The 14,199-nt window shown below is 43.7% G+C and overlaps 2 protein-coding genes across 2 annotated transcripts; one reads left to right on the top strand and one right to left on the bottom strand.

Annotated features, from left to right (window-relative positions):
• The first annotated feature begins 166 nt into the window (after positions 1-166).
• On the top strand, positions 167-7,663 carry CACYBP (calcyclin binding protein). Its single transcript, XM_054981699.1, has 6 exons — positions 167-330; positions 4,479-4,674; positions 5,433-5,529; positions 6,132-6,231; positions 6,568-6,662; positions 7,361-7,663. The coding sequence occupies exons 1-6, from the start codon at positions 322-324 to the stop codon at positions 7,518-7,520; spliced, it is 657 nt and encodes a 218-aa protein (XP_054837674.1). The 5' UTR covers positions 167-321; the 3' UTR covers positions 7,521-7,663.
• Positions 7,664-8,805: 1,142 nt separating this feature from the next.
• MRPS14 (mitochondrial ribosomal protein S14) lies at positions 8,806-12,518 on the bottom strand. The gene is made up of 3 exons (XM_054981700.1): positions 12,449-12,518; positions 10,370-10,528; positions 8,806-9,201 (listed from the first exon to the last, which is right to left on the bottom strand). Exons 1-3 carry the CDS (start codon positions 12,485-12,487, stop codon positions 9,019-9,021), a joined length of 381 nt encoding a protein of 126 aa, XP_054837675.1. The 5' UTR covers positions 12,488-12,518; the 3' UTR covers positions 8,806-9,018.
• Between the last annotated feature and the right edge of the window lie 1,681 nt (positions 12,519-14,199).

Below are 14,199 nucleotides of genomic sequence, written 5' to 3'. Positions count from 1 at the left end.
GGTTGGGATCGTCGTGCCCCCTCCCCCGCCCCGCAATGCTGAGTTCGAATGGCAACCGGAACACGGAGTTGCGTTGTACGTTACCTAACGGGCAGATGGAACTGCGTTAGCCAAAGAGCAACGTGAGCGTCTTCCAGGGTCAACCGACGCGTGCGCGTGCGCGCGCACGAGCCGCTGGTGGCCCCTCGCGAAAGTTCGAGAGGAGTGAGCGGCGAAGCGCGGTTGCCATGAGCCGCCCTAACGCGCCTGCGCACGTTCCCCTTACGGGAAAAGGAATCGAGCGCGCGACTGTGTGCGCGCGTTCCCCGTGCAAGCCGCAACATGGAGGAGGTAAGGAACGGGGGCGGGGGGCGGTTGATGCTGTGTCCTTGCAGGAATTTACGAATTTATATGTGGAAGAGACAGGGTTCCTCTTATCGTGAGAACACGGTTTTATAGCCTAATTGTTTATACGTCTTTTTTATATGTCTGAAAATTCCTAAAATATAATGGGAATGAGCGGGACGGATTCTAGTTTGAGGTTAATAGCCATGTTGGTCTGCAGTAGAACAGCAGGATTTGAGTCCAGTGGCAGCTGAGAGACCAACGAGATTTTCAGTGTGTAAGCTTTTGAGAGTCCAGGCTCCCTTCTTCAGATAGTGGGATTAGAACACTTGGTAGGTTTGCAGTAGAGAATTCAATACAAGGACAAGAAATTCTGTGGTTTGTGGGGATCCGATTTTAAGCCGTGCCCTGTGAAGTTAGAGATACATTACAGGAAGCTCTCGAAAGCTCGTACCCTGAAAATCTTGTTGGTCTTTAAGGTGCTGCTGGACTCAGATCCCACTGTTCGAGTAACTAGGTGTCTGTCAGTCCAATGAGGGCTTCGAATGAAAGAAACATCCTTCCCCTCTTGTTTGGAAGCTGGTGTAACAGAATGGTTTCATTTCATATGGGTAGCCTGTAATCGTAGAACAAAATTCCAGTCCACTAGTCCAGTGAGAAGAAATATTTTCTAGGGTATACATTTTTGTAAGTCATTGCTCACTTTGTCAGATACAAATGAGACTGAAGGGCTGATGGATCTTCATTATCATTTGTTTTTGACAAAACGAGCTTTACTCAAAAAAGCTTATCCATGGAAAATATTGTTGGTCTTTAAGGTGCTGCTGGACCCGGATGATACTTTTGCGTAACTCGAAAGCCCTAGGAATGCAGTGTGTGAACCAGGAATTCTTGCCTCGGTGGTGAATTTGCTTGCTGCCTTTAGGGCAAGCCTCTTCCAGCTGCCCAGAGCCCCTTTTGTACTATCTTCTTTAAATGGTTCTTGTAACGATTGCTGAGGAGCATGCCACTCAAAAGGGCATAAATAAATGTTGTGTTATTATATTCTATTAAATGTGATCCTAATATGTGGTGGACTTATAGCTCAAGAGTGGACCATATGCTTTGCATACAGAAAGTCCCAGGTTCAGTCCTCAAGACTCCCCAAAGATTAGGCGGTATGTGATGGGAAAGACTGCCCATGAGACCCTGGAGACCCACTGCCAGTCAAAGTAGACAAGACTGACTTTGATGGACCAAGGGTCTGACTCAGTCTAAGGCAGCTTAAATAAGGGGCCATGATTCAGTAGTAAAAGACCTATCTTGTACATAGAGCCTAGATTTGATCTTCAGCTTTTCTAGTTAACAGGTTTAGGTAACAGATGTGCAGGACCTGTGCCTAAGACCCTCTATGGCTCAACCTCTATGGCTACTTGTAGATCAGCGTTGATTGAAGTAGTTTAGTTTAGTTTATTCGGTGTTTAACCCGCCCTCCCCACAAGTGGGCTCAGGACGGGGTACAACAATCATAAAATACAATTGCATAGCAGATTCTACTATAAAATTCAGCAATTAAAGTTATATATATATACAAAAACCTGATATAGTTGGCTACACATTCCTGCCCCCAGCATACAAAGAGGAGGTCGACAGACACACGAGCTGTACTCGAATACTGGAGACCAGTGGGAGGCTCAATGATGGTCCTGACACTGGGCTCAACTATAAGCCTGGTGGAACATCTCCGTCTTGCAGGCCTGCCGAAATGATACAAGATCCTGGCAAGCCCGAGTGTCCTCAGACAGAGAGTTCCACCAGGTTGGGGCCAGGACCAAAAAGGCCCTGGCCCTGGTCGAGGCCAAACAAGCCTCCCTAGGGCTAGGAATCACCAGTAAATTCTTACCTGCTGAACGAAGTGCTCTCTGGGGCACATACGGGGAAAGATGGTCCCTCAGGTATGCTGGTCCCAATCCATTTAGGGCTTTAAAGGTTAAAACCAACACCAAAGGTTAAAACCAAGTAGTAAGAGGATGATGGGCCAAGGTTGAGTACAGATCCCATATTAAGAGCTCATTTGTTGGCAACGTTTTAAAGATAATTTCACAGATTAATGTGGCTTGGCTGCCATTGGGATGTGGATTATGTAATTATAATAGGAAGAGCAGAGTTGATGGTTCCCTGCTTTTTGTTATTCATATAAAGCTCTTAGCGGACTGGAACCAGCATATCTGCAGGATCGCCTCTCACCATATGTGCCCTGGTGGTTGCTCCAATGAGCTGATAAAAAGCTGCTGGAGATCCCTGGCCTCAGAGAGGCTCAGCTGGCCTCGACCAGAGCCAGGTCCTTCTCGGTCCTGGCACCAGCCTGGTGGAACTTGGTCTGCTGAAACCCTGGCCCAACAAGATCTATTATCTTCACCAGGCTGATAAGACAGACATGTTCTGCCAGGCACATGGTTGAGGCTGGGCTATGGGCAAGCCTTCCTACTGGTCTTCTGTTGGGAGGGGGGTTAGTGCAATTCCCATCCTGATTTTTTCTACCGGCTGGACCACTGCTGCTTCTCCGTCTCCCACCCCATAGAATGTTTAGTAGAGGGTTGGAAATACAGGCCACCATCTAGAGCTGTTTTATTACTGAACTGTATGTTTATGGTTTAAATGCAAATTTTATTATAAATTTTAACACTGATGTTAGCTGCTCTGAGCCTGTTCACAGGGAGAACGGATTATAAATTCAGTCAGTCATGTTCACTTTTAGCAATTCTAATCCATGGTAGTTTCTTTGCAAGATCTGAAGTAGGGCTTTGATAGCACATGCCTTTTGCACAAGTCCTGTAGATAAAGGCTACAGGTTTAACTGCATTGGAACAAGGAGAGAGATGCCAGTGAACGATCAGGGGAGGATATTTTACAGCCATGTGGAGTGGGTGGAGGAACTGGAACGTGTGTAATGGTATATGCAGGAGAGGCTTGCAAGTCAGCATCAGAAGAGTTTCCCCCACATTGACCATTCTCTGAACAGTGTCAGGAAGCCCCAGTGAGCAATATCTCTTGATGACCAAAAAAGTGTAGTGGATACAGTGTTGGGCTTGGTCTGACTTCAGATCCTCACATCATGCTGAGAATTCAGGCCAATCAGGATAAAATGGAACTAGCCCCTTTTATGCCACTCTAAAGTGCTCGGGGCTAGTTGCTGCTACTATGATATAGTGATTACTAGACATTGTCCAGCAGGGATGGGAAAGACCAGCATTCATGCTTCCTTACCGAACAAGCTCACTGGGTGATCTTGAGTGACCACTGACTCTTTTTCACCCTAACCTACCTTACAGGGTTGTTGTACGGATACTATAGGATCTTCATATCTTGACTTCTGCTGCAGGGAGAAAGGTTAGGGGTACAGGTTACTAAGAGACAACCCAGTATTTAAACAGGACCAGTTCTTAGAGCTTCTTATAGGCCACGCTTTGTTCCCTTTGTGGAATAGACCTGAAGTTTCTTTTCTGAATCATTAAGCTTAGTCTCTCTGTCAAGCAAGAGTAGAAGTGATAACTGCCCCAGGCTAAAAGCTACCTCTCATGTCCCAGGATTGCGTATTACACTCTGAAACCACAAAATGCTGCAACTCCCATGTTCACAGAGCTCTGAAGGCATCTTATCTGAAGGCTCCCCCCCCCCTCCCTGAAATGTAGACAAGGCAGACCTTTCACCGGTAACTGTTAACAACAGCACTCCAAAACTGTTATACAATCCATGCACTTACAAGAGGGCCTGTTCTGTGTATTCGAACCATGCGGCTGCAGTTTTTTTCAGATCCTGCCAACAGGACTAATTCAATAGATTGGATCTCTTGGATCTGTTCCACTAGCAGAGGCACTTACCTCTGATGAAAGGAGCCTTCTGCTGATGCAAGTGCCTCTCCTACAGGAATGGATCCAAGGGGTCAAACACAATATTTCTAAAGCATAAAACACGGAAAGTGGCTGCTCAGACAAAAATGAGATTTGCGGGGGGAAATGACTGCAGTCTGAGCAGTTCTGAGGTTTGGAGTGACAGGTTGGAAAAGACAGATTCCATTGTCTGTCCACCTTCTGTTCCTGTCTACGCAAGGGGAATAATCTTGGCTACAGAAAAACTAGTGTGTAATGCATTTGCATGTTTTCTGTTTTATCTAGCTACAGAAAGATTTGGAGGAGGTGAAAGAGCTTCTGAAAAAAGCATCCAGGAAGAGAATCTATGATGTCTTGCTAGCAGAAAAGAACAAACTAGAGAAAGAAATAAAAAACCAGCCGCCACCCAAACTAAAAGCAGAGATATCAGAAGAAGAAAGACAGCCACCCACGGGCTACACAGTGAAAATCAACAATTATGGTAGGTCTAGTTTTATACACTCTTTGAATTAAGTAAAGCGGATTAAAGATAACAGAGTCTAGTTAGGATTTGAGAAACCTGGGTTCAAATCCAGACTCTGCCATGAAGCCCACCAGGCCAGTTTAACCGACCTCACAGGATTGTTGAGAGATAAAATGGGAAGAACCAGAAACAATGCAAGTCTCCCTGAGCATCTCGTGGGAAGGGTGGGATAAAAATATAACAAATTATGTAAAATACAAACAAAAATAGTCCTGGAAAAGCTTTCTCAATCACTGTACATTGAAGGAAGTATTTTGATTCCCACAGAAATCTGAACATTAGCACCTCCCCACCGACATAGTGGGATGGGTTGGTGGTGGTGGGATGGGTTGAGAGTCTTTTCATTGCCAGCCTCGCCAAGAGGTGCATTCAGTGACACCAGTATGCCACCGAGCTCTTTATACTGCACCTACTTTTTACTCCCTTGCCCTACAATCACAACCACATTCTCATTCTTAAGTCATCCGTATCATAGGAGAGGCTGATGTATGAGGGCCCGAATGTGTGACAGCAGTCATGTAATAATTGCATGTATAGGAAAAGCGTGGCCAGCCTCTTATCAGCTGTGTCTTATATCTGAATAAGATCTTGGGTGTATTAATGGCTGTGGCGAATTTTTTAAGCTGACCTAAGGAGTGAAGGATCAGATTTGTCTTCATTTTGAGAAGCATTTCAGAATCTCATCATGTAACATTGCTGTCTCTTAATCTTTTCAGCTTGGGATCAGTCAGATAAATTTGTGAAAATCTATATCACTCTAAGTGGAGTACAGCATCTCTCAGCTGAGAACGTGCAAGTCCGTTTCACAGAAAGGTAAGTTTTGTGCTGAAAGACAGAGTTAAGAGCTGCGTGGTTTGGGGCATTGTTCCTCTGCTTCTTGTTCCCATGCAAATACATGTCAAGAGGTTGTGAATTAATTCCAAGTATTAAACCGCCCTCTCAACAACTGGATAGAAGCACATGTGTGAATATGAATAAAAGGGTCATCCTCAGTTTCTGTGTGTGGCAAGGCCAAGTATATCATTCAGGACCATATGAAATGACTGAAAGAATCCCATTGACTGTGGCTGTTGTTCATAGCCAGGATTGTGTCTCCAGCAATGATGTAGACACAAGAATACTAGAGCAGCTGTGGAGCATCTGCATCTGAAACTTTTAGTGCAATCCTAAGCAGAGTTACTCCAGTCTAAGCCCATTGATTTCAGCAGGCTTCGACTGGAGTAACTCTGCTTAGGATTGCATTGTTTGTTATCCTATCCATGAGAGTATTTACTGAGAGGTCTCCAAGTAACGCAGTCCTTGTCAGTATTTTATTCAGTCCTCATTGTTTTAACGTCAAAGCAGTGCAAGTTATTCTTTCTCTGTGCTTGAGAGGACCTATGTCTATGCTGTGGTAACTCTTCTCTCATTTTTAGATCATTTGATCTATTGGTGAAGAATCTGAACAGCAAGAACTACTCCATGACATTCAATAACCTTCTGAAACCAATCTCTGTGGAGAACAGCTCACGAAAGGTCTGTGCACCTCATCTAATACGTGCTAATAGCGGTTGTAGTCTGATGATTTTAGCATTATGCTGTAGAGCCTTAGGGAGGACTCTACAGCAGCCTTCTCATTAGGCAGTTGCTGTAGCGGAGGTAGGTGGCTCCTTCTGCAAGCATCTACTTCACCTACTTTTGTGGTTCTATCATTGTCGCGCCATACTCACATTTTTCAGTTGTTTAAATAATACAGCTTTTCCGGAACTTCTAAGTGTAATGTATTTCAATTAGTATAATGTTTAATTATTCCACCTCTCAACATATCCTGCTCATTTTGAAATCTGAAGCATGGTTTTCTTCCCAATACAGATCAAAACTGATATGGTCCTGATATTATGTAGGAAGAAGCAAGAGGAAAAATGGGAGTGCCTAACTCAAGTCGAAAAAGAGACAAAGGAAAAGGAGTGAGTGTACTAATCCCCATTCTGTCAGTCTGGTTTTATCCCTTGAAAAAGCTCTGAAACTTGTTAATTCAGACATTGGCTGATTCATGCAAAATGTTTGGAGGAGGTCTACTGAATAATCTGAACAGCAGATGCTATAGCATTACTGCAGTTGTGTAGATGCAGGCTGGATGTGATCACCATGATAGGAGGGCATACATAAAATGCTTGCTTGTCCTCACAACCCTGTGAGGTAGGTGAGGCTGAGAGTATGTGACTGGCCCAAGGCTACCCAGCAAGTATGACAGAGTAGGATTCAAACCTGGGCCTCCTGAGATATCCTAGTCCAACTTTCTAACCAATATACTATGCCGGATCTTCTTTCCTAAGAGTTTGATTTTCAGTATCAATCCTGTGCCATTCTAAACCAAAGCAAGAAGAGCTTTTCCTACCTACTGGTAAAATTCTTCTTCACACCTGTGCAGCCATAACTGCTGTCAAAACTGGTTACTTAGGCTTCCTTTCTGTCTTCAAGTCTTGCAATTCAATCTTAGCTACACTGAAATAATCCTATTGTTTGTGTAGTTGAGGCATGCAGCTTTTAGTAATGCTAAAGGCTTGCCTATTTTTTTGTTGTCTTAAATTCTTCAACTTTGTTACAAAGCAAGTCAGAGTTGGACTACTCAGTAGTAATTGTTATGCATGTTTTTCTGCTTTAGGAAAGCATCATATGACACATCAGATCCAAGTGAGGGGTTGATGAATCTCCTGAAAAAGATGTATGCTGAAGGTGATGATGAGATGAAAAGAACCATTAATAAAGCTTGGGTGGAGAGCAGAGAAAAGCAAGCCAAAGAGGATATACCACTAGATATTTGAACAGATCGTGGGTTTTCTTTATGGGGCTTCTGATGTGCCACTGAGATCAGAAAAAGTGGTGTTTACATAACCTCCTTCCAAGCAAAGACAGTGCTCTACATTTCAAGGTTGGAGAAATAAAATAAAACATACTATAAAGCGTCTCCTTCAAGTGTTTTTGCCCTGCTTCCTTGAGGCTCTAAGCCTTCAATGCTTTTGTGAACCTGGCAAAAATAACAAAAGTACCTTTAATGTATCTGTGTATTGTCTGAAATCTGTACTTGCCTTCTGTTTGTTCTGTCTATATACTCCTCGTCTTCCATCAAGGAACTCAAGGCAGGTTGCCATCCAGGTACTTACCAGCCCCGGACCAGTTCAGTTTCAGCAAGGCTACTGAGGCATATTCTTTCCATGTTGCTCTCTGCCACTGTAGCCAAGTTCTTAAAATTAAGCAGAATAAACTTACTACTAAAATTGGATGGAGCTTGGTTGATTGGAGGTATGTGAGGCTGTAAACTAGTCCTTAGCTAAGCTTATTTACTAGTCTTCATGGATGCTGCATATCCTAGGGCTGATAAGCAAAGAGGCTCATAGCAAGAGATTGAGACCAAATCTGTAGTGAATGTTCCACAGTTTCAATAGAAAACAAGAAACCAATCCATCCTCATGGCATGAGAACAGTCAATGAGGAAGCTATAATCAATGTAACATTCAAAACCACATCCTCAAAGGACAAAGCCTGCAGCTGCTTAAGCTCTTCTGTAATACTTTTGGGAGCCTCACACTAATGCTGTATGTGCACTGGTGAGTGGTTTTGTGCACACAGGGGCAATCATGCCAACCCCTACAGTCTCTGCACACTCATCATAACTTCTGAAAAGAGCTGAGGGTGTGCGGACTGATGAGCCTGCCTTTTGAAGGCCACCAAACTGGAAAGGGCTTCTGCATGTACAGTTCCTAACTTATGACTAATGTGTGTAGAAAGCACATACAATCCAACTCCACCCACCCCTCTCCGCATATGTACAGTCCTGTGAAAATACCATCAGTGCACCTGCTGTCTTAAGAGTTTCAGGTAACCGAGGCAGGTAACATAACCCCTCAGATTCCATACATTCTCAAACCATGCTTTCTGTTCTCTTTCTGATTGGAATTGTGCTGCCTCTCTCTCTAACCTTTTCAGTGGTCATGTGTACATCCTGTATAAGCCAATTTCGTCATATGTGGTGTTTCTTTTCAGTTTTGTTACCATGTAAAAACCTGCCTCACCACTTAAAGCAAAGTCCTTTGTAAGAAACACAAGGAATGAACAGAAATTGGTGTTTGGGTATATTTGCAGTGTTTGTTTTTTAAAATATCTTTAACAGCAGGTTAACCGAAGACTTGACAAACTCCAACTAGGCTCATCTGTACAGAGCTGCCCCATCCTTTATATCAAGACCTTCAGTACAATAAATCTTATGAGTTGGAACAGGGCTCAGGTTTTTCTTCCCTTGGTTAATAAAAGTTGGGTGATGGTTCACCACATCGCTCTCTGTACCCCAGAGAGCTGAGCATGGTCAGCTAGGTGGCGGAAAACAATTCGGCTGAGCCTCCAGCGCCACACCACACCTCGTGGCCGAGATGTCAACACACACCGATTGCGGATCCTCACAGGGCAGCTGTCCCGTGGCAGGGCAGCAATCTCTTTATCTGTAACTTCCTGGAATAATTAAAAAAAATGACTTATCACATGTTCCAGATTTTATTTATTTATATTTCAATTTATATACCGCCCATCCCCAGGGACTCTGGGTGGTGAACAGTTTAAAATCAATAAAAACAAGAAAACAATACTAAAATCAATATACAAAACAATGTCCCTTTATGTCCCTTTGAGGAGGGTAGCCTCTCTCTGTTCACAAATGACAGAATCACTGTTTCATAGAAAGCAAAAGGCACTTCTGTATTTTGTACAAATTTCTACGGAACAGCAATCATGAGTCTGCAGCCTTAGGCAATTTAAGAGCCCACCACTGGCCCCCAGGAAACAGGCTGCCTTGTCCCTTGTTTTCACAAGCAGAAGAGAAAACTAGGCCCTTCTCCTCATGGGCAGCAGCTTCCTCTTCATCTGCTAGCAAAGGAAAAGGGGCTGGAAGATGTCTACTTCAGCTGCTGGCTCCTTATCAGGTGTTGGGTTAGGGTTATCATCCATGTACTTGCCTGCAAAGGCTGGTACTCCCTGTTTCCAAAAGTCACCTGTTCTTGAGCAGCAGACCTGTCCAAGGGGGAGTGCTGGCTGCTGCTCCCTGTCTCTGCCAACCATTCATTACACTGCTCAAGAGCATCAGCTGCTGTCCCTGGCTGCTATCACAACCCACTTAGAGGAAGAGAGTGGGAGACCAGAAGCAGAGAGCATTTATTGGTTGGCTGTTGGCAGTGGGAAGCAACCCAGATACCTTAAAAGCACTTGGAGAACACAACTGTTTGCATATGCTTTTACATTTAAAAAAGGATGAAGTGGTTGTGAAAAACAAGTCCCATTCTATGAGATCTACTACAACATGATGATTTAATGTAATGGCTAGATTCTGAGACCGCACTGGATGTCTTCTACACAGATACTCAACATAATACTTTACTATGTGGTTTGCAGCTACATGTTACTGAATATCTGCTACAATAAAATGAATGATGGAGCAGTTGATTTAAGATGCTGGAAATAGAATAAAATGAAAAAATAATGTATTGCAGCAGATTATTTAGGATATACAAGAACCCTGTTTATAATCTATTGCTAGTTGGTTAATATGTGATACAGTTAAACTAAAAAAACTAAACTGTCACATGCTCAAGTCCAGCATAGCTTGATGGTTTCATTTCTTTCTTACCTGGAGTTCTTTTGGCAAAATATTGTTTTTCCTAAGGGCATTCAGACGTAGCCTGTGATCTGCATATTCAAAGGCCATCTTCCTTCTCTTAACATCACGTAGCATTCTCCAGTTCACATAATAACCCCGTACTTGCCCAAGGCAAGGCAAGGGGGAGATCTATTAATAAAAGCATATCAGAGTCAAACTTTGCCCCTTCTTGTGCCTGAGGCACAACATGTCCAGATATAAAATAGCACAACTGTTATTCATAAAGGCCAACTGCACTTTCCTCCCATTTGCTGAAAATTTGAGCAATGCCACCATTAACAGTACTACCTACAAGTAAAACTTGTAGCCACATAGACTTCTTAGTACTTTATGGCCTAAATTTGTAGCCACATACTTCTTAGTACTTTACGGCCTAAAAAACTGCCTGAAATTGATTTATACTAACTACATATATCCCTGGTATTCAGCTTTAGCCAGTGCAGCTTGTGTAATTAACCTGGGAATCATGGGATGAAATTCTAGCTCGCGCACTGGTCTAGTGACTGGGTTTATGGGGAGGCCAGTACTGATCCACCTCCATTTCTGAATCAGAAAGAAGAGTAACCCAGATCATCCAGATGAAACTGATGTGATATGAGATGACCATCCTGAGGCAAGTAACAAAAATATAGTTCAAAGAATACAGTGAGTGAGACATGAAAATTCACATTCAAATACAGTTCATGTTCAGCACTCTGAATTATATTTATTTGCTGGTTTTGTATATTCTGCAAATACTGCAATTATCATTTGTAATGTATTCAGTGTTTGCTGCAGCACCACTTTTTTGTTTATCAACACACTGGTTCCTTGTCTGTTTTTCTTAATTGCAAAACAGCATTTCTGTTACATATTTAACCCAGAGGGCTACAGGATATTTCTGCAAGTCCCTTTACTATAACAAAGTTCTTGTTTGCCAACTAACAAAACTGAAAACCGAGTAACACTAGAATTTCCACCTCAAGCCAATGATAAATAACAGAACTTGTTTCCCCTTTTCATGATTTCTTCACAGGTAACTTTGTGCTCGCCCTCCCCTATACTCCATATCATTTTGTCAGTTTCCACATCGTCTGCAGCACCATCTCTGAAATCACATGCCTTTACAAACCCAAGGAACCCTCAAAACAGCTTTCAATAACATAACTAAGAGGGAGTTATTTATAAACAAATTTCCCTAAGCGAATTCTAGATTAAATCAAGAAATTAAAATGACAAATCTGACTATCATACTTTGGTCACATCACGAGAAGACCAGACTCTCTGGAAAAGTCAATAATGCTGGGAAAAGTGGAAGAAGAAGAGAAAGAGGAAAAGCCAAAACGAGATAACTCAGTGAAGAAAACCATGTCCTCCAGTTTGCAAGATCTGAGCACGGTTGTCAATGATAGGATGTTTTGGAGGTCATTTATTCATAGGGTCACCATAAGTCAGAAGAGACATGAGAGCACATAACACACATTCGTCTTCTATAAAGCACAGATCCATAAAACAAGTACCAACTAGGGTAGCCAACATCCAGGTGGTTGCTATAGATCTCCCAGAATTACATCTGATCTCCAGGCTACAGATATCAGTTCCTTTGGAGAAGATGACTGGGTTTTTTTGGTGGTGGTGGTGGGGGACCTCTTTGGCATAATACCCCACTGACATCCATCCCCTCTCCAAATTCCTCCCTCCTCAGGCTCAAACCTCCAAATCTCCAGGAATTTCCCAAGCTGGAGCTGGCAACCCTAGGTACCATTGTCAGGGAAACATTCTGCACAGGCTCAGAAGCACACTACTTATAACTTCTGAAAAGCTACCTCGCTCGGCATATGCGCAGCGTCAATGTGCAATTATCAACGGGAAACTATAGGATGACACTTTGCGCATCCAACCACCTCCTCTCCCGCCCCCCGCCCTCGCGCGTTTAAACCCCTTTGCCTCCCTTCGCTGGGCATGCTCAGAACAACACTCGCTCTGCTGCAAGAAGAAGCGAACAGCGAAGATATATCCTAGCCCTGAGAGAGGTGGAGAAGAACGAAAAGAGACCAACACGACTCCGACCTGACGAGACATCGCCTGCAGCGCCCAAGCCGCCGCCATGTCTGCCCCACAATGCTACGCGCCAACGGCGACACCATCTGCAACTGCGCACGCGCTGCCAGTAGGGACGTCAAACCGGTCGGTGGTGACGTCTGCGCAGGGCGTTGGGTAGATTGAGCGTGCGCGATGGAAGTGGGGAGGCTGGATGAGATGATAGGGAGAAAAGGCTATGGGGCGAGGTAGAATTAATGGTTGTGAGGAGCGCGTGGGAGTTCTGTCTCCCGGTTTGTTAGTGGGAGGGAAAAGGAGCTGCGTTAAAATGCTCACCCCTCCACCGACAGCGAAGTTGGAATAGCACTTTTACATAGGGTTGCCAGCCTCCAGGTAGTGGCTGGAGATCTCCCGGAATTACAACTGGTCTCCAGGCCACAGAGATCAGTTCGCCTGGAGAAAATGGCTACTTTTGGAGGGTGGACTCTATGGTATTATGCCATGCCAAGGTCCTTTCCCTCCCCGAACCCCACTTTCTTCAGGGTTCACTCCCCAGATCTCCAGGAATTTGCCAACTTGGAGCTGGCGACCCTACTTTTACATCTTCCCGTTCTCTGGCAACGTTCATCAAGGAATACTTTAAATTTTCACGCGATTAAAACAGCTCTAGTACATTTTATCCCGCCTTTCTTCTAAGGAGGTGGAGTGCATTGTTCCCCCTCATTTTACCACAGAGGAGTGTGTGTGCCTGTCATTTTTGTGCTGCTTTTGTGTTTTGAGGATATGAAACTTGTTCAAATGAGGAGGGAGCCATGTTGGGCTGCAGTGGAACAGCAGGATTTAAGTCCAGTGGCCCCTTAGTGACCAAGATTTTCAGGGTGAAAGCTTTCAAGAGTCAAAACTCCCTTCTTCAGTTACGTATCTGACGAAGGAACACTCAAATGCTCATACCCTGAAAATCTTGTTGATCTCTAAGGTGCCTCTGGAGTCCAATCCTGCTGTTCTAATAACTTTTATCACAAATTTATTCTACAGTACTCCCAGGAATCCACGGAACAGGCAGTGAGAAGGTAGATTGTTGCCTTTAGGATACTTATGCCACAAGGAAATATAAATAAGCAAAATGGTACTAACCTACCCTTCTCTGTCTCTCTCACTCATTTAACTAGAGTAGCTTCCACCACTGGGGAACTTCATGCACCACATCTTACTCTTTGGCTACAGTTGTTCCAACTTCATATTGGGAAAATCCTGGAGATTTAGGGGTAAAGCCTGGAGAGGGAGGGGTTTGGGAAGGAGAGGGACCTCAGCAGATATGTCATAGAGTCCACCCTCCAAAGCAGCCATTTTCTTCAAGGGAACTGATCACTGTAGTCCAGGAGATCTCTAGGCACCACCTGGAGCTTGGCAACCTTTTTTGATACTCTCGCTGTTTATGTGCTTTGGAATGTTGTGCATTTTTCTACTCTGTTTTTTATGTGCATTTATGCTTTAGGTTTTTATTATCTGTGTTTTTAATGATTTCGGTTTGATATCATTCATGTTGTGAGCTTCCTCAAGGTCTCTGAACAGGCGACATATTGTTGTTATTTGTGGTCTGCCTTTCTCACTGAGATTCAAGGTGGATTATAGAGTGTGAATGAAAATACAATATAACCACAAAGCTAGCACAAAGTACAATAATGAAGAACAGTTAGTACAATGAGGGAAAGAGATAAAATGGGGTATGGTAGTAGAACATTTGGAGGAGCAAGCATAAAGCCGAGGATAGAGGTTAAATC

The sequence above is a fragment of the Eublepharis macularius genome, chromosome 5 (genome assembly GCF_028583425.1).
Source record: "Eublepharis macularius isolate TG4126 chromosome 5, MPM_Emac_v1.0, whole genome shotgun sequence".
Lineage (NCBI taxonomy): Eukaryota > Metazoa > Chordata > Lepidosauria > Squamata > Eublepharidae > Eublepharis > Eublepharis macularius.
Note: the sequence above shows the minus strand (reverse complement) of the source record. Positions and strands in the feature narration are given on the sequence as shown.